The sequence below is a fragment of the Hippocampus guttulatus genome, chromosome 1 (genome assembly GCF_054856545.1).
Source record: "Hippocampus guttulatus isolate MCC_2025c chromosome 1, RoL_Hgut_1.0, whole genome shotgun sequence".
In the NCBI taxonomy this organism is placed as follows: Eukaryota; Metazoa; Chordata; class Actinopteri; order Syngnathiformes; family Syngnathidae; genus Hippocampus; species Hippocampus guttulatus.
Window position 1 is genome coordinate 3,287,882 of NC_141261.1, and position 25,540 is coordinate 3,313,421.

General features: G+C 42.2%; 1 protein-coding gene across 1 annotated transcript in view; it reads right to left on the minus strand.

Annotated features, from left to right (window-relative positions):
• The window catches only part of oprl1 (opiate receptor-like 1), a 43,972-nt gene extending 26,227 nt beyond the window's left edge, over positions 1-17,745 (minus strand). The window contains exon 1 of the mRNA XM_086103141.1: positions 17,430-17,745. Coding sequence (XP_085959267.1) covers positions 17,430-17,638 — 209 coding nt within the window. The 5' untranslated portion in view covers positions 17,639-17,745. The remainder of the gene's footprint in view (positions 1-17,429) is intronic.
• Between the last annotated feature and the right edge of the window lie 7,795 nt (positions 17,746-25,540).

Below are 25,540 nucleotides of genomic sequence, written 5' to 3' on the forward strand. Positions count from 1 at the left end.
TGAATGGCAAACAACATTTTGTCTGACAACCATGTAAATACATCACTTGAGTGAACAATAATCCTGGCGGTTCAGAATTTTAGTACTTGGGCCGCACGAAGTAGAAAACTTGCGCAATTCTTTCAGTCATTTTTTTTGTGTCGCGTGAATGTCAAACTTATCACACAAACAAAAGCAGCATTGTGAAACCAAAGGCTCATGCCACTTTACAGATTCTGCCAATATTTCAATCAGGTATAATTAAATATTGGTAAAAACAATTCTGATGGATTGGGGATTTCCTGGCAACCCGTCTAGTGTGTACCCCCACCTTTAGCCCAAGGTCAGTTGGTAGAGGCACCAGCTCACCCATGACCCAAACAGATTAAGCACTAGACAATGAATGAATAAATTCTGATTAGTGATCTAATTTCTAATTGTCATTCTATCATATATACTCAGGCTTGTTTTCAAATACTTGGAGGTCCTCGCTTGAAAAAGGCAGACATCTTGTCACCCAAAACTATTCTTTAAAACAATATTAATGGTTGAATATATGTTGATTTTTAGTCAAATATGCATGTTGGGGAAGTTTGCACATCTTGTTAGGAAGGAAGCTGCAGCATGCTCTTGCCACTTTCTCACCAAAATTACTCGGGGGGGGGGGGGGGGGGAAAGCTCTGGTTTGGTTTTGCATTTCATCTCCCATTAGGGGAAAATAGCAACAACAACAAAAATAAGAAAAAAGGGAGAAGAAGAAAAAGAAAAAAAAGAAAATAAAATAGAACAGAGAAGGTTTGGCAGCACACATAGTTAACCTCGCCTATGTGAGAGTACCGAAACAAATCTAACATCTCCAGCCAGTAAGAATAAAATGTGTGCACTGGACATTTGGTTGGAGGCAAATGTAAATATGCCTCACCTACATCGATGGCTCCTCCCCCCCGAGCTTGCCTGCTAACCGATATTTAAAGCAATGAGAGAAGGATTTGGAATGTGGCACGTTTAATTTATATGGCAACTACTCTAGAGATGCTCACTGGTGATTTGATTTCACACTTTAGAGGTGGTGCCGCACCTGTAGTTGTCCCATTGGGACAAATCAGTGGATGGGTTTGGAAACTTGCAAATACTGTTAAGACAAATTTTTCCTACAGTCAGAAAAAATGTCATCCTTAACACAATGAAAAGATGGCAGTATTGTTCTTCAGTCTCATTTGTTTACATGCTTCCTGTAGTTTTATCACCATAATGATGTTCCATATCAAGCCATCCATTTCATGGAGCGCTTGTCGCCATTTGGGTCGTGGGTGAGTCGAAGCCTCTCAGTTGAATTTGGGCAAGAGGTGGGGTACACCCTCGACTAGTCGCCAGCCAATCACACATGACAGTATGAAAGCAAATCAAAACAGCATTGACGAGGACAAGTCTCGCTGCGTCAGGGTGACATTGATACAAGCTCTTTCATCAAAGTTTTTCAGTGACATTGCGTAACTGTCTTTCCATTCACATGCACAAATAATAGGGGTGTTCACACGGCAAGATTCGGTCCGGTGCTACGCCGGGGCTGCCCCAGTAGAGCGTTCACACGTGCAAATTAGCTCCGGCGTAGCCCCGGAAAACAGCTTACACCGGACCAAATTTGATCCACCTCAGGGAGGTGGTTTAAAAATTTGCTCCAGAGCAAATGCTTGTTAGCGAAGCAGCACCGATGTAAATTTGCACGTGTGAACGCAACTGGGTTAAATTTGCTCCAGAGCAAATGCTTGTGAAGAGTTTACGTACGGCGAGAATGCGTTGCTTTCGCGCTCTGTCGGACTTCCGTCATGTGTTTGTTTAATAACGACACAAGACTTGGCTGGTAACATCTTTCCTTTTGTAGGAGACTGGACTGTCTCGGAGTTGTTAGTGTAGTTTGTTCCTTTGTTGTGTGTTCACAACCCCCCGCCCCCATATAATTTATTTTGTGATTTCCTCTCTTGATTTTCTGTTTGGCGCATTACGTTTTTGCTTTTCTGAGTGTCATTGAAGTCATCGTTGATTTACGTTTTCGGGGGCGGTCACTCTCGAGCAGAAGGCACGGAGACCGAGAAGGAGAAGGACGTGCCTGTCCAGTAGTCGCTTGAGTTGTGTATACGTTTTAAAAAGAACCAACACGACAGCTCATTTGTTTTCTGTCGTTTTGCTCCGCTGCAGAAACTGCCGTGTGAACGCAAGTGGGGCCGCACCGACGCTGTGCCGGTGCAGACACGCTCAGCGGCTTTGTACGTGTGAACGCTCCACACAATTTGCTGCGGTGCAAAATATATCGCAACAAAATACATCGGTGCAGCGCCGGAGCAAATGTGTGCCGTGTGAACACCCCTAATGTAAACAGCTGCCTGAGAGGGGACAATATTAAAGCGGAAAAAAGGGCTTTCGCGCATCATTGATGGAGGTCACCATTTCGGTGCAATTCACAAGATGGATCTAATTTGTCGCACCTTGTTTTCGGAACAGGGATTTTTTTTCATGATCATTATGAAGCATGCTAATGAGCTGCGCATGGCTGATAAATTCTCTAATGCAACCGAATGCTGCTTTGCGCTGTGAGCTTACAGCAATCATTAGCCGACACTCACGGCTACCAGGAGATGAGGAGGGCCACAAGGATGAAAGAGAAAAATCAGATAATAAGGAATGGAAGGAAAACAAGAAGAAGGACTTTGCCGCATTATTCAAGTTCTGCTTTCTTTCCTCTTAGCGACCGCCTGAAAACCAAATTCAAGTAAAACCAATACATTCTAATTAAAATGGAATTTTTGATGTTGCACTGAAACTTTGATGACTCAATCAGGAATGGTTTTCATCACCCAAATTGCACCTGCTACGGACACTCGGAAAAACAACTCGTCAAATACTAGAAAATAGGACTTTGTAGTTCTTAAACACTGATGTTACCTAAATTGTAAGCACAAGCAGGTATTGAGCAGTGCAAAAGGAACACTGGTTGCGCACCGTGGACAACTTGAATTCTCAAATCAACTCAACTCATCTTTATTTATATAGCAACAATTAAGAATGATAAAATGTGACCTAAAACATTGAGTGCCAAGGTCGACAGGGCGGCCCTCTTTGGCCTCAAGATGTCGCTGGCTGTGGAGAGCACCAGTGTCACACATGCTTTTCATGCGTTCTTCATGGGTTAATTCATTCCTTATAATAATAAAAATGAGAAAAATGCCAGCAGAGTGTGCTTGTCCACCTTCATTCTTGCATATGTAATATTTAAACAGATCATATTGACCAGTCATCAAGGTGCTCCCTCAGGGAGGGGCACTGATCTAAAATCATCCATCCATTTTTTAATCCGCTTTTCCTCACGAGGGTTTTGGGCATTGTGGGGCCTAACCCAGCTGGACTGGTTGCCGGCCAATCACAGGGCACACACTGACGAGCTGGTCTAAAACCAAAATTAAAATGTTATTATTCATCTCTTCACTTTCTCTATTTAACATATTTGCTTGGAATTGAAAATACAGTGTTTCGCCACTTTTTAGGGGGGTTTCTTGTCTGTCTGTTTGTTTGTTTGTTTGTTTTTTGCTTTGGTTTATTTGCTGTTGTTGCCGTTTTTGTTGTTCATTTTGCTGTGATTACAAGTACTGTTTCTTTTTTCTGAATTCTGTATGTTGACTGTAAAACATTGAACAATCCTGCAAGAATGGCTTCTTTCTTGATTTTTCATTGTTGCTTTTGATTGTTTTATATATTTAATTATTTTAGACGGGAGTTTTCGTTTGAACTCAGCCTGCTGTCATTATTTGGAGAATCTCACGAAAAGCTCTCAGCACAGAGCTGCACGATCGGTTCTTATATGTTGCGTTCATTTGTGATTTCCTTTTTTTGGGATTTGATTTTGTCACTGAAGTAATTCATTATAATTTTTTTTAAAGTGCTATGATCGTCCTCTGAGGCCTCCGCCTGCTCTGGCAACAGCCACTGTGGCATGTTTCTGGAATTTTAGAGAAGCTGTAGTACCTGAAAAAAAAAAAACTGAAATTAAAAGAAAATAAATTGGTTCAGATCTTGTAGAGTTTTATAAACATACAACTAAAACAAATGCTGAATACATTGAAAAAGGATCAGCTGACTGTTCTTGTTTTGGTTCTGAATGTGGAGATGGGATAGTCTGGTGGGATGCACACTAAAATCGTGTAACTGTAGCAGTTTATCAAATTAACCATAAAATATAAACAATAGGGGTGTTCATACGGCAACATTTGGTCCGGTGCTACGCCGGGGCTGCCCCAGTAAAGCGTTCACACGTGCAACTTAGCTCCGGAGTAGCCCCGGAAAACAGCTTACACCGGACCAAATTTGATCCACCTCAGGGAGGTGGTTTAAAAATTTGCTCCAGAGCAAATGCTTGTTAGCGAAGCAGCACCGATGTAAATTTGCACGTGTGAACGCAACTGGGTTAAATTTGCTCCAGAGCAAATGCTTGTGAAGAGTTTACGTACGGCGAGAATGCGTTGCTTTCGCGCTCTGTCGGACTTCCGTCATGTGTTTGTTTAATAACGACACAAGACTTGGCTGGTAACATCTTTCCTTTTGTAGGAGACTGAACTGTCTCGGAGTTGTTAGTGTAGTTTGTTCCTTTGTTGTGTGTCCACAACCCCCCGCCCCCCATATAATTTATTTTGTGATTTCCTCTCTTGATTTTCTGTTTGGCGCATTACGTGTTTGCTTTTCTGTGTGTCATTGAAGTCATCGTTGATTTACGTTTTCGGGGGCGGTCACTCTCGAGCAGAAGGCATGGAGACCGAGAAGGAGAAGAACATTCCTGTCCAGTAGTCGCTTGAGTTGTGTATACATTTTAAAAAGAACCAACACGACAGCTCATTTGTTTTCTGTCGTTTTGCTCCGCTGCAGAAACTGCCGTGTGAACGCAAGTGGGGCCGCGCCGACGCTGTGCCGGTGCAGACACGCTCAGCGGCTTTGTAGGTGTGAACGCTCCACACAATTTGCTGCGGTGCAAAATATATCGCAAAAAAATACATCGGTGCAGCGCCGGAGCAAATGTGTGCCGTGTGAACACCCCTAATATATAATTGCTTATTTGATTGATTTATTATAAATTAAACACTCTTAAATCAAAGAATTTTAAAGTGGCTCTTGTGTCCTTTCCTGTATGTGGCCCTCAAACGAAAAGATTTGGACACTCCTGTCAAAGGTTCACCGAAGTGCCTCAAAACATACCGTGCCACCTCAAAACATCGCATGTGCAATTTTATGTTTTGAATAAGTTTTGGGGGTTTTTTTTTTTGGAAGAGGATTGCTAAAGTGCTGAGGTCTGATATCCTAACATGGATCTTGTGGATACTCGAAACATGGGCTGTTATGGAAACAGGCAGGAGCCTTGGAGGGCTGCTCAAAGAAAGGCTTCAGCCTGAGCTTCGGCCTTAGGCCAGCTAGCTGCTCACTTTTTTTTCACGATGATGACGGTCCTCTCTGAAGTACAACTTCTTTTGTGAAGGATGCAGGAGAGCGCAGATGCTTGTCCAAGTGCCTTCTCATAGCCCTGATTGTTATCATTGTGAGCGTGAACACATGAGGGTTCGAAATGTTTTTTCCCCCTACTTGACATATGAGAGAACATGTGCTGCTTGCAGTGGTCACAAAAACAACATCATAACATCAACGAGCCTCGCTTTATGTTCTAAGGTTTTTTTTTCAACTTTGATTCACTTCCTGAGAAATGACACCAAAATTCAGTGCTGATTTGGACAGATAGAAAGCGGGAACATCAATTGTTTTGTTTTATAGCCAGACAGATCCGTTAGCATGACTGTAGTCTGGGACATCAAAAACAAATTAGTTGTCTTGCCAATTATTAGGAAACCACCATCACTTTCTGGACGCTGTTTGATTGCCGATTTGTTCAAAAACAATGATTACAGTTGGAAATACGACGTCATTAGAAATAAGATTTAATAGAATAGAATCGAATAAATCTGTTATAGGGTCAAACTGACATTTTCACAAAACCTTTGTTACTTTGCAACAACTTGTTTCTATAACCGTACATAAGTATCAAACGCAATGTAAATATGAAAACTTCAGAATTTCCTCATGGCTCGCTTACACTTTTTTTTCTACCCGTAAAAACATTCAGGGAGATTTCACAGATGACATCATCGATGTTGTTGTATATTGGTAACGTTTGAGAATATACGGACAAGGCATCCTGGGTCCACATACCAATTAAAAGTGGGCAATCGATGCATTTTTGTATCAATTTTATAAAAGTATTCACTGGATATTATTCGAGGGAATTTATCTTTCATGGTTATTTAGTTAAAAAAAAACACTAGTTTGACATTTTTCGTTAATGGGAATGTTTTGTCAATTTTAGCTTTAGTTCGCGTCGTGCATTCTCTTTTTAACTTGTTTTCTTCTCTTTGGGAGGGGTTAAGGTCAACACAATCAGCATTTTGAGCAGCTACACAGAATGCAGTCTAGTGCATGAGCAGGCAACTTTGCTTATCTGCAAAATAACTGGTCACCATTCAATGGTACTTACGTTTTAGCACTGTTATTCATTCATTCATTTTCCGATCCGCTTATTCTCACAAGGGTTGCGTGGGGGGGGGGGGGTGCTGGAGCCTATCCCAGCTGTCTTTGGGCAGTAGGCGGGGGACACCCTGAACCGGTCGCCAGCCAATCGCAGGGCACACAGAGACGAACAACCATCCGCGCTCACACTCACACCTAGGGACAATTTTGAGTGTTCAATCAGCCTGCCGTACATGTTTTTGGAATGCGGGAGGAAACCGGAGTACCTGGAGAAAACCCACGCCAGGCTCAGGGAGAGCATGCAAACTCCACACAGGGAGGCCAGAGCTGGAATTGCACTGTGAGGTCAACGCGCTAACCACTGGACCACCGGGTTGCCCCATTTTAGCACTGTTATATGTCAAATTCCCATTACATCGAAACACTTTTTTATGTGGGCTCTCAATTAGTTGCAGATTTTCACATTTTGCGGGAGGGATTGTTCGCTAATAGCGGATAGGGATTCACTGTAGCGCATTTTGGCTGCTAAATACTTCTGCCTGTGCTGTTTCACTCGATTCCCAAAATGTAGCTGTGACATGGGATCATTGAGAAGAACATCAGTATCTAACTCTATGCAATTGCCAAGAGTCATTGATTTATATCATACCTGTCATGCATGACCCTACTCACTATAGCAACACAATCACCTTGATTGATACAAGTTGCGACTTGGGAGGACAAGGAAGGATGAAACCGTGGACCGATCTGAAGAATACAGAATACAAATATAGCCTTTGGTAATGTCTCATTATGGTGTGTGATTGCTTCCCATGCAAAATATGGGCATGACATCATCTCTGTTGGCATTCCAAGCCCTCTCTGGGTCTTTCTAAGAAAGTGAATCACCCTTTCACTTTTTCCTGCCTCCCACTGTTGCCGCCTCCCCTCTATCACAGCCGAGTCATCGTGACACGCCTCCGTGTGTCCTTGGTCACCACATCCTTCATCTGATGCGGCTTAAACAAGAGACAGCAAGTCAGAGTAGACGAGGTTTAATTTGGGGATATTCCCCAAAAAAATCTTTGAGAGAATATTTGGCCTCTGTGACACCGCTCACCTGCCTTTGAACGTCAGCTTTTTTTTTTTCCCACACACGAACTCTAATAAGAATGAAGACTGCTGGTTTTAGCGGAAGGCAGATGACACTACAAAATAAAAAGAGTCAATTTGAAAGTGCTATTTTTAAACGGACCACCAGACTGTTTCTTTGCCGTTTCCTACATCACTGTTGTCATGACAACAGCTCACTTTGGGCTTCATTTACTCCGATACCAAATACCAGACTCTAAATTGTATGTTTGCTTACTTCAACAACTTGAAAAGGTGTGAAAGTGGTTCCCCCTGTCTTTAAAAGAGGCATTTATGCTTTTGGTAGCTCCGACTGTTTTCACCACGCAACAGTACCACAAGCGCAAAATGCAGTTTGAAGTGATGGAATTGGAAATGTGACTGCAAGACAACAAAACACATTCATATCTCAAAACATTTTGGATGAAGCCATCAAGCGCAAAAAAGTCATGATTTGTTTGAACTGATCACAAGTCCCAATCATGCATAATATTGCGTTTAAAACTTGGGACAGCACACCCACAAAAATGTGTGTTGTATTTGGTGATGTGTGTGATCCACATGTAAAATGAGAAGCTGAATTTACGCGTTGTTGAAGTCCCGCCTCCACAAGTGAAAACGTGTTTCTGCTTGCCTTTCCCTTCAGACTGTGGCTTGCTCGAGAGCAACTAGCTTCTCGCCTCATTGCAATGCCCAAACTGTGCCCCTGCGCAACATGAGAATGCACCATAGAGTAGAAAAACAAAGCAATCTCAGGTGAAGTGTTCCAAAAGCATATTCGGTGTGCTGTAATTCGATACATTTTGTGTAAATTACACCAAAGCTTTCAAAGACCATTTACAAAGACACCATGGAATTGTTTTAATTTGATTGTAGAAAAATCTTCTCATTTAATTCGATACTGTGATGTAAGTGCAAAAATAAGAGTATCTTAGCAGTTATGATATTTCCCCCGCCCCTTACCATTCCTTTCACATACAAAAAAAAAAAAAAAAAAAAAGGAGCACATGAAGATGTCAAAAAAAGAAACCCTCACCTTAAAAAAAAATAAAAATAAAAATATACATTACCCTTTTGTGACTGTAACCCGAGAAGGTACAGATAGTGACAGTTTGAATTGCGGGTGTGTTATGTTTCGGTCTGGTTACGTTTGGTTTTGGTTCCTCATGTGCCCTTTTTTCGCCACCTGTTCTCGTTATCAGTGTTCCTTGTGTGTAACCAATTAGCTCCCTCAACCCTTCGTGTCTTATCCAGGTGTTTCTCGTTGTCTCATCACTTAGCTTGTATTTAGTTCCCTGAGTTTCTGTTAGTCTTTGTTGGGTCATTGTGAGCTGTGAGTATGTGAGCATATGTGTGCTCCTGTCGTGATTTGTTTCCTGTTATAGTTTGGTTTGATACTTGTGATTTCCAGGCATTTTTTGAGTACTTCAACTTAGTGTTTTTTTCCATTGTACTCCTGTGTGTATTTTTTGTTAAATACATTTTGGTCAATCCACCCTGCTCCTCCCTGCTTTTTGGGGTCCTACAACTGCCATCACGCAAAACGTGACAGGGTGAATGTCCCTGTCCCTGTTCTTCAGTCTCATTTGTTTACATGCTTCCTGTAGTTTTATCACCATAATGATGTTCCATATCAAGCCATCCATTTCATGGAGCGCTTGTCGCCATTTGGGTCGTGGGTGAGTCGAAGCCTCTCAGTTGAATTTGGGCAAGAGGTGGGGTACACCCTCGACTAGTCGCCAGCCAATCACACATGACAGTATGAAAGCAAATCAAAACAGCATTGACGAGGACAAGTCTCGCTGCGTCAGGGTGACATTGATACAAGCTCTTTCATCAAAGTTTTTCAGTGACATTGCGTAACTGTCTTTCCATTCACATGCACAAATAATAGGGGTGTTCACACGGCAAGATTCGGTCCGGTGCTACGCCGGGGCTGCCCCAGTAGAGCGTTCACACGTGCAAATTAGCTCCGGCGTAGCCCCGGAAAACAGCTTACACCGGACCAAATTTGATCCACCTCAGGGAGGTGGTTTAAAAATTTGCTCCAGAGCAAATGCTTGTTAGCGAAGCAGCACCGATGTAAATTTGCACGTGTGAACGCAACTGGGTTAAATTTGCTCCAGAGCAAATGCTTGTGAAGAGTTTACGTACGGCGAGAATGCGTTGCTTTCGCGCTCTGTCGGACTTCCGTCATGTGTTTGTTTAATAACGACACAAGACTTGGCTGGTAACATCTTTCCTTTTGTAGGAGACTGGACTGTCTCGGAGTTGTTAGTGTAGTTTGTTCCTTTGTTGTGTGTTCACAACCCCCCGCCCCCATATAATTTATTTTGTGATTTCCTCTCTTGATTTTCTGTTTGGCGCATTACGTTTTTGCTTTTCTGAGTGTCATTGAAGTCATCGTTGATTTACGTTTTCGGGGGCGGTCACTCTCGAGCAGAAGGCACGGAGACCGAGAAGGAGAAGGACGTGCCTGTCCAGTAGTCGCTTGAGTTGTGTATACGTTTTAAAAAGAACCAACACGACAGCTCATTTGTTTTCTGTCGTTTTGCTCCGCTGCAGAAACTGCCGTGTGAACGCAAGTGGGGCCGCACCGACGCTGTGCCGGTGCAGACACGCTCAGCGGCTTTGTACGTGTGAACGCTCCACACAATTTGCTGCGGTGCAAAATATATCGCAACAAAATACATCGGTGCAGCGCCGGAGCAAATGTGTGCCGTGTGAACACCCCTAATGTAAACAGCTGCCTGAGAGGGGACAATATTAAAGCGGAAAAAAGGGCTTTCGCGCATCATTGATGGAGGTCACCATTTCGGTGCAATTCACAAGATGGATCTAATTTGTCGCACCTTGTTTTCGGAACAGGGATTTTTTTTCATGATCATTATGAAGCATGCTAATGAGCTGCGCATGGCTGATAAATTCTCTAATGCAACCGAATGCTGCTTTGCGCTGTGAGCTTACAGCAATCATTAGCCGACACTCACGGCTACCAGGAGATGAGGAGGGCCACAAGGATGAAAGAGAAAAATCAGATAATAAGGAATGGAAGGAAAACAAGAAGAAGGACTTTGCCGCATTATTCAAGTTCTGCTTTCTTTCCTCTTAGCGACCGCCTGAAAACCAAATTCAAGTAAAACCAATACATTCTAATTAAAATGGAATTTTTGATGTTGCACTGAAACTTTGATGACTCAATCAGGAATGGTTTTCATCACCCAAATTGCACCTGCTACGGACACTCGGAAAAACAACTCGTCAAATACTAGAAAATAGGACTTTGTAGTTCTTAAACACTGATGTTACCTAAATTGTAAGCACAAGCAGGTATTGAGCAGTGCAAAAGGAACACTGGTTGCGCACCGTGGACAACTTGAATTCTCAAATCAACTCAACTCATCTTTATTTATATAGCAACAATTAAGAATGATAAAATGTGACCTAAAACATTGAGTGCCAAGGTCGACAGGGCGGCCCTCTTTGGCCTCAAGATGTCGCTGGCTGTGGAGAGCACCAGTGTCACACATGCTTTTCATGCGTTCTTCATGGGTTAATTCATTCCTTATAATAATAAAAATGAGAAAAATGCCAGCAGAGTGTGCTTGTCCACCTTCATTCTTGCATATGTAATATTTAAACAGATCATATTGACCAGTCATCAAGGTGCTCCCTCAGGGAGGGGCACTGATCTAAAATCATCCATCCATTTTTTAATCCGCTTTTCCTCACGAGGGTTTTGGGCATTGTGGGGCCTAACCCAGCTGGACTGGTTGCCGGCCAATCACAGGGCACACACTGACGAGCTGGTCTAAAACCAAAATTAAAATGTTATTATTCATCTCTTCACTTTCTCTATTTAACATATTTGCTTGGAATTGAAAATACAGTGTTTCGCCACTTTTTAGGGGGGTTTCTTGTCTGTCTGTTTGTTTGTTTGTTTGTTTTTTGCTTTGGTTTATTTGCTGTTGTTGCCGTTTTTGTTGTTCATTTTGCTGTGATTACAAGTACTGTTTCTTTTTTCTGAATTCTGTATGTTGACTGTAAAACATTGAACAATCCTGCAAGAATGGCTTCTTTCTTGATTTTTCATTGTTGCTTTTGATTGTTTTATATATTTAATTATTTTAGACGGGAGTTTTCGTTTGAACTCAGCCTGCTGTCATTATTTGGAGAATCTCACGAAAAGCTCTCAGCACAGAGCTGCACGATCGGTTCTTATATGTTGCGTTCATTTGTGATTTCCTTTTTTTGGGATTTGATTTTGTCACTGAAGTAATTCATTATAATTTTTTTTAAAGTGCTATGATCGTCCTCTGAGGCCTCCGCCTGCTCTGGCAACAGCCACTGTGGCATGTTTCTGGAATTTTAGAGAAGCTGTAGTACCTGAAAAAAAAAAAACTGAAATTAAAAGAAAATAAATTGGTTCAGATCTTGTAGAGTTTTATAAACATACAACTAAAACAAATGCTGAATACATTGAAAAAGGATCAGCTGACTGTTCTTGTTTTGGTTCTGAATGTGGAGATGGGATAGTCTGGTGGGATGCACACTAAAATCGTGTAACTGTAGCAGTTTATCAAATTAACCATAAAATATAAACAATAGGGGTGTTCATACGGCAACATTTGGTCCGGTGCTACGCCGGGGCTGCCCCAGTAAAGCGTTCACACGTGCAACTTAGCTCCGGAGTAGCCCCGGAAAACAGCTTACACCGGACCAAATTTGATCCACCTCAGGGAGGTGGTTTAAAAATTTGCTCCAGAGCAAATGCTTGTTAGCGAAGCAGCACCGATGTAAATTTGCACGTGTGAACGCAACTGGGTTAAATTTGCTCCAGAGCAAATGCTTGTGAAGAGTTTACGTACGGCGAGAATGCGTTGCTTTCGCGCTCTGTCGGACTTCCGTCATGTGTTTGTTTAATAACGACACAAGACTTGGCTGGTAACATCTTTCCTTTTGTAGGAGACTGAACTGTCTCGGAGTTGTTAGTGTAGTTTGTTCCTTTGTTGTGTGTCCACAACCCCCCGCCCCCCATATAATTTATTTTGTGATTTCCTCTCTTGATTTTCTGTTTGGCGCATTACGTGTTTGCTTTTCTGTGTGTCATTGAAGTCATCGTTGATTTACGTTTTCGGGGGCGGTCACTCTCGAGCAGAAGGCATGGAGACCGAGAAGGAGAAGAACATTCCTGTCCAGTAGTCGCTTGAGTTGTGTATACATTTTAAAAAGAACCAACACGACAGCTCATTTGTTTTCTGTCGTTTTGCTCCGCTGCAGAAACTGCCGTGTGAACGCAAGTGGGGCCGCGCCGACGCTGTGCCGGTGCAGACACGCTCAGCGGCTTTGTAGGTGTGAACGCTCCACACAATTTGCTGCGGTGCAAAATATATCGCAAAAAAATACATCGGTGCAGCGCCGGAGCAAATGTGTGCCGTGTGAACACCCCTAATATATAATTGCTTATTTGATTGATTTATTATAAATTAAACACTCTTAAATCAAAGAATTTTAAAGTGGCTCTTGTGTCCTTTCCTGTATGTGGCCCTCAAACGAAAAGATTTGGACACTCCTGTCAAAGGTTCACCGAAGTGCCTCAAAACATACCGTGCCACCTCAAAACATCGCATGTGCAATTTTATGTTTTGAATAAGTTTTGGGGGTTTTTTTTTTTGGAAGAGGATTGCTAAAGTGCTGAGGTCTGATATCCTAACATGGATCTTGTGGATACTCGAAACATGGGCTGTTATGGAAACAGGCAGGAGCCTTGGAGGGCTGCTCAAAGAAAGGCTTCAGCCTGAGCTTCGGCCTTAGGCCAGCTAGCTGCTCACTTTTTTTTCACGATGATGACGGTCCTCTCTGAAGTACAACTTCTTTTGTGAAGGATGCAGGAGAGCGCAGATGCTTGTCCAAGTGCCTTCTCATAGCCCTGATTGTTATCATTGTGAGCGTGAACACATGAGGGTTCGAAATGTTTTTTCCCCCTACTTGACATATGAGAGAACATGTGCTGCTTGCAGTGGTCACAAAAACAACATCATAACATCAACGAGCCTCGCTTTATGTTCTAAGGTTTTTTTTTCAACTTTGATTCACTTCCTGAGAAATGACACCAAAATTCAGTGCTGATTTGGACAGATAGAAAGCGGGAACATCAATTGTTTTGTTTTATAGCCAGACAGATCCGTTAGCATGACTGTAGTCTGGGACATCAAAAACAAATTAGTTGTCTTGCCAATTATTAGGAAACCACCATCACTTTCTGGACGCTGTTTGATTGCCGATTTGTTCAAAAACAATGATTACAGTTGGAAATACGACGTCATTAGAAATAAGATTTAATAGAATAGAATCGAATAAATCTGTTATAGGGTCAAACTGACATTTTCACAAAACCTTTGTTACTTTGCAACAACTTGTTTCTATAACCGTACATAAGTATCAAACGCAATGTAAATATGAAAACTTCAGAATTTCCTCATGGCTCGCTTACACTTTTTTTTCTACCCGTAAAAACATTCAGGGAGATTTCACAGATGACATCATCGATGTTGTTGTATATTGGTAACGTTTGAGAATATACGGACAAGGCATCCTGGGTCCACATACCAATTAAAAGTGGGCAATCGATGCATTTTTGTATCAATTTTATAAAAGTATTCACTGGATATTATTCGAGGGAATTTATCTTTCATGGTTATTTAGTTAAAAAAAAACACTAGTTTGACATTTTTCGTTAATGGGAATGTTTTGTCAATTTTAGCTTTAGTTCGCGTCGTGCATTCTCTTTTTAACTTGTTTTCTTCTCTTTGGGAGGGGTTAAGGTCAACACAATCAGCATTTTGAGCAGCTACACAGAATGCAGTCTAGTGCATGAGCAGGCAACTTTGCTTATCTGCAAAATAACTGGTCACCATTCAATGGTACTTACGTTTTAGCACTGTTATTCATTCATTCATTTTCCGATCCGCTTATTCTCACAAGGGTTGCGTGGGGGGGGGGGGGTGCTGGAGCCTATCCCAGCTGTCTTTGGGCAGTAGGCGGGGGACACCCTGAACCGGTCGCCAGCCAATCGCAGGGCACACAGAGACGAACAACCATCCGCGCTCACACTCACACCTAGGGACAATTTTGAGTGTTCAATCAGCCTGCCGTACATGTTTTTGGAATGCGGGAGGAAACCGGAGTACCTGGAGAAAACCCACGCCAGGCTCAGGGAGAGCATGCAAACTCCACACAGGGAGGCCAGAGCTGGAATTGCACTGTGAGGTCAACGCGCTAACCACTGGACCACCGGGTTGCCCCATTTTAGCACTGTTATATGTCAAATTCCCATTACATCGAAACACTTTTTTATGTGGGCTCTCAATTAGTTGCAGATTTTCACATTTTGCGGGAGGGATTGTTCGCTAATAGCGGATAGGGATTCACTGTAGCGCATTTTGGCTGCTAAATACTTCTGCCTGTGCTGTTTCACTCGATTCCCAAAATGTAGCTGTGACATGGGATCATTGAGAAGAACATCAGTATCTAACTCTATGCAATTGCCAAGAGTCATTGATTTATATCATACCTGTCATGCATGACCCTACTCACTATAGCAACACAATCACCTTGATTGATACAAGTTGCGACTTGGGAGGACAAGGAAGGATGAAACCGTGGACCGATCTGAAGAATACAGAATACAAATATAGCCTTTGGTAATGTCTCATTATGGTGTGTGATTGCTTCCCATGCAAAATATGGGCATGACATCATCTCTGTTGGCATTCCAAGCCCTCTCTGGGTCTTTCTAAGAAAGTGAATCACCCTTTCACTTTTTCCTGCCTCCCACTGTTGCCGCCTCCCCTCTATCACAGCCGAGTCATCGTGACACGCCTCCGTGTGTCCTTGGTCACCACATCCTTCATCTGATGCGGCTTAAACAAGAGACAGCAAGTCAGAGTAGACGAGGTTTAATTTGGGGATATTCCCCAAAAAAATCTTTGAGAGAATATTTGGCCTCTGTGACACCGCTCACCTGCCTTTGAACGTCAGCTTTTTTTTTTTCCCACACACGAACTCTAATAAGAATGAAGACTGCTGGTTTTAGCGGAAGGCAGATGACACTACAAAATAAAAAGAGTCAATTTGAAAGTGCTATTTTTAAACGGACCACCAGACTGTTTCTTTGCCGTTTCCTACATCACTGTTGTCATGACAACAGCTCACTTTGGGCTTCATTTACTCCGATACCAAATACCAGACTCTAAATTGTATGTTTGCTTACTTCAACAACTTGAAAAGGTGTGAAAGTGGTTCCCCCTGTCTTTAAAAGAGGCATTTATGCTTTTGGTAGCTCCGACTGTTTTCACCACGCAACAGTACCACAAGCGCAAAATGCAGTTTGAAGTGATGGAATTGGAAATGTGACTGCAAGACAACAAAACACATTCATATCTCAAAACATTTTGGATGAAGCCATCAAGCGCAAAAAAGTCATGATTTGTTTGAACTGATCACAAGTCCCAATCATGCATAATATTGCGTTTAAAACTTGGGACAGCACACCCACAAAAATGTGTGTTGTATTTGGTGATGTGTGTGATCCACATGTAAAATGAGAAGCTGAATTTACGCGTTGTTGAAGTCCCGCCTCCACAAGTGAAAACGTGTTTCTGCTTGCCTTTCCCTTCAGACTGTGGCTTGCTCGAGAGCAACTAGCTTCTCGCCTCATTGCAATGCCCAAACTGTGCCCCTGCGCAACATGAGAATGCACCATAGAGTAGAAAAACAAAGCAATCTCAGGTGAAGTGTTCCAAAAGCATATTCGGTGTGCTGTAATTCGATACATTTTGTGTAAATTACACCAAAGCTTTCAAAGACCATTTACAAAGACACCATGGAATTGTTTTAATTTGATTGTAGAAAAATCTTCTCATTTAATTCGATACTGTGATGTAAGTGCAAAAATAAGAGTATCTTAGCAGTTATGATATTTCCCCCGCCCCTTACCATTCCTTTCACATACAAAAAAAAAAAAAAAAAAAAAGGAGCACATGAAGATGTCAAAAAAAGAAACCCTCACCTTAAAAAAAAATAAAAATAAAAATATACATTACCCTTTTGTGACTGTAACCCGAGAAGGTACAGATAGTGACAGTTTGAATTGCGGGTGTGTTATGTTTCGGTCTGGTTACGTTTGGTTTTGGTTCCTCATGTGCCCTTTTTTCGCCACCTGTTCTCGTTATCAGTGTTCCTTGTGTGTAACCAATTAGCTCCCTCAACCCTTCGTGTCTTATCCAGGTGTTTCTCGTTGTCTCATCACTTAGCTTGTATTTAGTTCCCTGAGTTTCTGTTAGTCTTTGTTGGGTCATTGTGAGCTGTGAGTATGTGAGCATATGTGTGCTCCTGTCGTGATTTGTTTCCTGTTATAGTTTGGTTTGATACTTGTGATTTCCAGGCATTTTTTGAGTACTTCAACTTAGTGTTTTTTTCCATTGTACTCCTGTGTGTATTTTTTGTTAAATACATTTTGGTCAATCCACCCTGCTCCTCCCTGCTTTTTGGGGTCCTACAACTGCCATCACGCAAAACGTGACAGGGTGAAGCTTGAGCACACAGCTGCAGCACATCTGATGCAATAAACGTAATCAAATAGACACTCACCATCGATATCACAACAGTGAGCTTACCGGTTCGGAATGCGTTTCATTTATACTATATCACAGCACAGCAGATGTTTCTCTGTTGTATCATTTTGGACACTGGGAACAGTCTGTTCCATCAAGAGTTCTTCTTACCTTATAATGACGTACATCACCAGGAAGTTCCCCACCAGGCCGACGACGCAAACGATCATATAGACCAGCACAATGGTGACCCTCACTCCGGTCGGAAGCAGGGCGTCGGTTTCATTGTCGGCGCTGCTGAAGTTGTTCCCGAAGAGGGAGTCGTTGTAAAGCTGCAGGTGACTCAGCTCGGCCAGCAGAAGCTCGTCAGGGAAGTCCATGTCCGGGCGAGGTCACGGGGCGAGGAGATGCCTGCTAATTAATCAATCTGACCAGAGAGGGACACAAAAGAACACACTGAGTCTCTCTCTACTCGTCCGAACGAAAGATATTGCCCCATCCTATGAAAACAATCAAATTTGCTTTTCATTCACGTATGTTGGAACAGTCTGACCCTGATTCTGTTGAGTGAAAACAGACCTTAAATGTCCACCAACTGCCCCAAACATGAATCAAGCTAGGCTATTTGCATTTGTTTTGTCATGTTAGTCTACTCTCACCCACTAGTTAAAATGACGAATGATGTCACAGAAAGGGGAAAAAAGTAGACTAACTGTACATTTTATCGTACAGATTTGAAACATAATTGTTATCGTTGCCCTACATGTACAATGGCAACAGTTAATTAAGCATTCTTTCACCGCTGATGACTCCTCCCCATTGTGACACAGTTTGCGACTCATGTTAAGATCATTTTGGTCAAGGACGCGGGTTTTCTCACTCTCACAGTGTCAAAGAGAGAAAAGCAAGTTGCCAAGACAATGAGGTGACGGAATAGTGTCCCTGAAATCGGTTTATAACAAATCGGAATGGAATTTAGTTTTAATTTGAATTATAACGCCACCTACAGGTAGGGCTGGACATTCATCAAAAAATTAATCCTGATTTCCACGTTGGCTTCTCACAAACATTATAATCAAAGAAAAACAAATTCCGCGCCGAACATCTTGTTGAAGATTCATTTCAGGCTTTTGGTTGTGAAGAAACATGAACAGCGTATGGTGATGCAGTGCTTGCTTTCCTGCATCACCTGCTGCACCAATACCTCAAATTGTCGCCACGAACCGACTCTTGCACTCAGCCTCTCTTTGGTCATGAATATTCATCGAAACAGTAACTCTGTGGCTGCAGCATCCCCGCGGTTACTGCCAGCCTCAATACATGTGAGCTATATATGCGCTAGACCGCCCCCAACCCCCACCCTTCTTTCCTGCATCCCGCCATACTGATACGCGATCCACCATCCACATCCAGTCAGTCACTGCAGGGCGGAAAATCAGGGTGCATTCGTGCAATGCGATGTGTTCGTTTTATGATGACAGGTGCTCATGACAGTTCTTGGAGAAGAGAAGTCGTCACATTTTAAACCAATGCACGGACGCTGTGGTAGGATAGTGAGCATGTGTGTGGCGTTGCCTGGCAAGCATCTTGTATGTCCATGTTTTTGTTTTTGTTTTTGTTTTTTTTGGGGGGGGGGGGGTTGCATGCATCTTAGGCAGACTATAAAGCAGGTATTGTATGATTTGTTTTCTTTGTAATTCCTCCAGAGCCATGAGCGAATCAATACATGCTATGGATGGGCATAATAATAGACTCATTGATTCTTTACTGTTTAGCCGATTGTGTGGAACTGAAAGTTGAGTGATGTTTCGAAACCCAGCAGAGCTGTTAATTCAGTCGACACCGAACTGGATATTTTAGTTGCAATGGGGAAATGAGCTCCAATGTCAGGGAAGCATAATTTTGCTCAAGGCAACACCGCCATTGAAACAGGAGCTCAAAACATCCAGAGACAGATTCTCTCATTGCATTAAAAACATCAACTAGGACACAGGTGTCAAATTCAAGGATCCGGACCACCACATCATTTTAGCAGGCGCTCGAAAAGCAAGTCACGTGTGTCAACTCCCATGACCCTTGCTCAAATCTGTAAAAAAAAATAAATTATTGTCATGCGTTATAAAGAATGACATTGAGATTATGCAAGAATTTTCTGTTACCCTTTTTTACAATAACTTGAACAATAATCGAACTAATTACTATCCTTAGCTCTTGATTTCAGAACTAGTGACTTAACAGTTTGTTGTGTCTTAGGTAATAATACGCTGAGATGATAACAGCGCTCACTTGGTTGCCGCCACACATGTTTGACACCATCTCAACCAATTAAGTTTATGTTGGTCTCATCAGGCCAACACGGCATGGCTCATGTAATCCATGTCTTTAATTTGCGTGTCCTGAGCAAATGTGGTTGAGGGGTTCTAGTGCCTCATTTTCAGAAAAGGCTTCTTTCTCGGGCAACGGCCACGCGAGAGCAGTTTGTTGCATTGTGTGGCGTATGCTGTTGACCCGTCACACCTTCAAAGCGGAAATGCTGGCAGCATTCAAATGTCTGTTTTTCTGAAGAAAACTTTGGGATACAACACTGACCACATGTACTCAACTTCCCGTTGACCGTCTTGTTAAAATGCTCTGCGGTCTTAGCCACCATGGTGAAATTCAGTTCAATGTCATCGTCTTCATAAAACAGAGCAGCAAATCTCTTTTGTCCAGATCCCCAGATAGTTATTTGCCATGAGGTGCCATATTGAACTACCAGTGACCAGTACGAGAGTGAGAGCGACAGCACAAACTGCAACACTGCTCCTCCTTCACACCTGAGATCTTCAAACAGTAACGAGTCACAGAACACAAGGGAAGAGGAGATAGCTAATTGGGCCCAATTTGCAAATTTTTACCTAGGTGTGCACTCTGGCCGGCAGTTTTGACATTAATTGCTGTGTCTTGAGTTATTTTAAGGAGACAGATTTTCTTTGTTCTACAAGTTGTGCAATGACTACTTCACCTTGTAGCAAAGTGTCATTTACACTTTAAAATGCCTGCACGTACGGTCATAAAATTGTTTTCTACAATGTGAGGGGTGTCCTCACTTTTGTGAGATGCTGCGTGTGCACTGCAATTAGCAAGTGGCCACTCCAGGGTGTACCTGCCTCTTGCTCAGCTCATCCACGAAACCTAATGAGGACAAACGCTACAGAAAAGTGTCGACCCGTGTATTTACCGTATTTTTCGGATTATACGTCGCTCCGGATTATAAATCGCACCAGCCAAAAAATGCAAAATTAAGAAGGAAAAAACATATATAAGTCACATTTTTGGGGGAAATGTATTTGATAAAATCCAACACCAAAAACATACATGCCATCTTGAAAGGCAATTTAAAATTAAAATAAAATAGAAAACACCACGCTGAATAAGTGTACGATGTGCGAACGTTACATGACGCATAAACAACGAACTGAGAACGTGCCTGGTATGTTCAAGTAACATATTAAGAGTTATTCAGATAACTATAGCATAAAGAACATGCTAACAAGTTCACCAAACCATCAATGTCACTCCAAATCACTAAATCCAATGACATCTTCATCCTCTGTGTCACTTTAAAGCAACTCCACCAACTCCGGAGGTTGAAGATGGCAGCGCTTCCTCTTCTACATCGCTTACGTCAGACTCATCGTGGTTTCATCAACACAGGTCTAGGGCGGCCTCTTGTGGTTTAATGTGAAAATAACGTGAAATGATAGAATAATGTGTTAATAATTTCACCCATAAATCGCTCCAGAGTATAAGTCGCACCCCCAGCCAAACTATGAAAAAAACTGACTTATTGTCCGGAAAATACGGTAAATTACATTCGGTGATAGGAGACTAAAAGTGAGCTAATCGCCGGGACACTTCTGCCCTCCTGTTAGCTCAAATGAAAGCACTTGTTTGGAAATGTTTCCACAGTCTGTGGGTGTTGCATGACTTCCTTTAAGTCGAAATGCCGCCTGGCTGGCAAGGACAGTGTAAACCAAGTTGTGTGGCAGTGTGGAAGCATTTCAAGCAGCCATGATCATGTTCCAATTCCTCACAGTGTTTCCGTTACCGTGGCCACACAGACGATTAACAGCAGCCTGAGTGCTTCAGTCGTCTTTCTCATGTTTACTTTACTTATATATACGATGTTGTCACAAAATTCAAACAGTCAAGTGTTTTTACAATTTGGAATTCAACCAAATGCAATGGTTAGCACATCTGCCTCTTAGGTGGGGGATTTCAGGTTCAGATCTTGGTTCTGGATCTGGTGAGTGGAGTTTATATGTTTCTCAAGTTTTGTACTATAGTTGAAAAACTTTCATGTCAGGTTCATTGAAGACTCCGAGTTATGCCAAAGGAGTGAATGCAAGTGTGCATGGTTGTGAGTCTGCAGTCCTAGCCTTGCGATTGAATGGCGACACCCGCGGCGGACAGCTCCTTTTGCCTAAAGTCATCCGAGATAGGGTGCAACTTACATGCAACCCGAATGAGGAGAAGCACAAAAGCTTCAAAAAATAAAATAAAATACATACCTATCTTTCAAGTCACATCAAAAATAAAAGTGAAACACCTTGCACACACGTCATCAAATCAGCAGACAAATTGTACGCCTTCATTTGAGAGCTTCGTTCACTGATCATCAAAGGATATGCACTCTCTGCATTTGTTATGTTTTTTTCTTTTCATGTTGTGGGCTTTTTTGCACCACTTATTCAAAACCTCGGAATAGCCTCAACAAGGGAGAAACCAAGAAGCAAAACAGAAAAAGAGCACAAGAGAAGAAGAAAGCCAGAATAGAAGAACAATATACAGGAATTCATTTACAAGATGTAAGCGTACTCAAAGAAAAAGCAACACTGCAATGTCACCACACTTTGTCACTTATTATCAACGTTAAGGTCATCAGCATGGTGGGCGGGTACCGAGAGATATACAACACAGTCAGCTTTCTTATCCAGCTGGATTTATGGCTAGTGAAATGGGTGTCCGTAGGAACTTTATTTTCTCCGACTCCACACTAGTGTTGCTATAAAAATACTGTTGAGATGAAAAAAACTGTTAAGAAAATGCAATGTTTGACTACACTCTGGCCTTGTTATTTTGCCTCCTGACAATCGATCCTTTAAAAAAAAACAAAAAAAAACGTCTTATCCACTGTCCCAAAAATGTTGCCATTTTGATGATGGCAACAGTTCCGGAACTGATCACTTTGATTATTTTTTTTTTAAAGTATTTTTTCTTCCATTGACCGGCTTCCTGGAATATATTCTGTCTGATCTTAGGGCGGAGATGTCAAACTCAAGACTTGAGGGCCAATCAGGCCCCGCACATCATTTTATGTGCCCCCCCCCCCCCAAAAGCCAATTATTTGCATTGACTTCACGGTTTTTGCTAAAATACAAAAATTGCCAATTATCTTCATCTTGAAAAATGTCGATATGTGGCAAGCATTTAGCATACATTTATTTGCGTTCACATAACAGCCCTCTGAAAGAAAACAACTCTAAACACATAATTGGGAACAACTATTAAAATACTTCAAGGCACGTTGCTAGGAATTAATTGTTTACTGCTATTATAGTTGTTAATTGTAACCATAGAGTAGTTGGGTGTGTCCGTTTTACTTACTTGTACTGTGTTGGGCTATAATTTTATTTGCACTGTGTGTCAGGCATATTATTTCGTGAGCACCCCGAATGAGAATATTCAGACAAACAAGACCACTCAGTTTGCTTTCACTGCAAGTCACGGATGTCATAAGGGCAGTTATTTTCATTGTGCTGATGCAGTAAAATCAATTCATTACAACAAATCATTTCGAAGAATTGGCTATGATAAGCTTTCATGTGTACCACAAGTCACAACCCCTTCGGAACACAAGCTGAAAATCGTGTTACCATGCAACTCCACTTTTTCTTTACTTTTCATGAAGATGTCTAGACATCCTTCTCTGAACAAAATCCAATTTTTGCTTTCTTTTTTTTTTTTTAAATAAATCACACAATTTCAAAGAGGAAATTTTTCAGCCAACAGGCTAAAAAAAAAAAAAAAATGTCATCAAAGCAGTTGACCTTCCCTAAATGGAAGTGTGCCCATGAAGGACTGGCTGCATCTGTCTGATAAATACAGCACATGCTCAGTCCGTCAATAAATCTGTCTGAGCGTGTTTTGTTTTCCTGCTTCAATCCGTGTGTGTGTGTGTGCGTCTGCACTTTGATGAATATGCATTCAACTCACAGTCCAAAGTGTGTGTCCATGTAAGGCTTCCTTCTCCTCTACAACAACAGGAAAAACAAAGCCACTCTCTTGGTCCCAATCAGGTGCGCTTCTTTCATTATTAACATTACAAAAACCTAATCCAGTTTGATAACAAATGCAAACCGCATTTCCTTTCGTTTGAAAGTATGCTCGTGTGACTAAGGGCAAACAGGTCGCACTAAAGTGAACATAACTCAGTGAAAACAGAAGATGAAGAGTTGTTTGGTCTCTTGGACGCGTCCAAATAGTTTTGGTTACATAAGTAGTCATTACTACCCGGGTGCGATGACACTGATGATGAAGAGCACGCACCAGCATGCACACACAAATGTGCCCACTCGCAGCTTCTGTTTCCACTGCTACCTCAGAGTAGCTTGCTGCACCTTGCGAGAAACTGTTACTCACACTGAGTGAAAAGGGTGAACACAAAATGGGGTGCCCAATCCAGATTAAATGTCAATATTCTTGTGTCTATTCAACATTTTTATCTTTACATTCAATTTGATGTGCATGCAGGTAGGGTTTCTTGACAAAGTGACATCGCCATCTTCTGGCCTGGCATGTACAATACAATTTTTTTATTTGGTAACTGGTTATTTTTAGGCAAATAATAACAGGTAATGTGACTGGATTGTCTGCATTAGCAGTCTCGACAATGAAGGGGAAATGAAAACACAACAGCGCTGTGGCCCACTGTTGGTTGTGTTGCGAGTACTCAGATTGGCCAACAAACAACGCTTGACATTCACAAACTCAGTTAAATCCATCCGTGATCTGAACCGCTCATCATTGCGTGGGTCGCGGCCATGCTGGAGCCCTTCCCAGCTATCTTCGGTCAATGGGCTTGGTACACCCTGAGTTGGTTGCTAGCCAGTCACAGGGCACATGTACATGAAAAACTATTCACACTCACAATTACACCTGCAGGGACAATCTAGAGCGGAGGTGGGCAAACTACGGCCAGCGGGCCGAATCCGGTCCGCTGGTCTTTTTAATCCGGCCCGCCGAAGGTCGGTCTACAATTAAGGTTCGATGTGAATGATTGCATTCATTTCAATTGGACTTGTAATGACAGGCATTTCACCACCAGGTGGCGCATTGACTTGAAGTTGCAGAACACAGGGAGGGGGGGGCGGGATCTTTTCGACCACCTAGGACCTCTGTATCGCTCTACTTCTACTGGTCTGATCACAACCCATCTGCAGAAATGCACAGGCTAAAATAGGTCATCAACAACACTGTCGTCATTTTAAAAAAGTATATTAATACAGTACGTTCATGCTTTTGTTCTGTTGATGTTTGATATGGACTGTCAACAAATGCAGTTTTTTTTTAATGTACCATAGCTCGTGCTGACCTGGCCCTTCTGTCAAATTTTAAAAGTCAATGCGGCCCCCGAGCCAAAAAGTTTGCCCACCCCTGATCTAGAGTGTTCCATTAACCTATAATACATTTGGAATTTGGGAGGAAACCAGAGTTCCCGAAAAAAAAAAAATCCACACAGCCACGGAAAGAACATGCAAACTCCATACAGGAAGGCCAGAGCACAGAATCGAACCCCGGACCTCTGTATTGTTGGATGGATGTGCTAAGCAGGCTACTACCGTGGCGCCGCAGGAAAATTCAGTCTAAGCCTCTTGAATGTAAAGCGCCACACGAAATACTTTCGGCCTGTAAAACCATTTGCTGTTGTTGGTCATTAGCGCATCACTAAGGCAACAATAAATAACACATTTAGCCTCAACATTATCAGATCAACATCGTTCTTGACCTCACCAGAATACAAACATGAATACGCTTTGCCATTAAACTAAATAAAAGCCTGACATCGTCCTTATCCACATTTTCCATCAAGTTATTTTGTGTACGAGTGGTGCCAGAAACGTCTTTGTTTTCGTTGCTGAGCAGATGAGGCGCAAACTATGGCAGGATCAACAACTCCAGTCAGTAAATCACAGCAAAAAGACCCACAATGCATCACGCACGGGAGTGGAAGAAGTCAC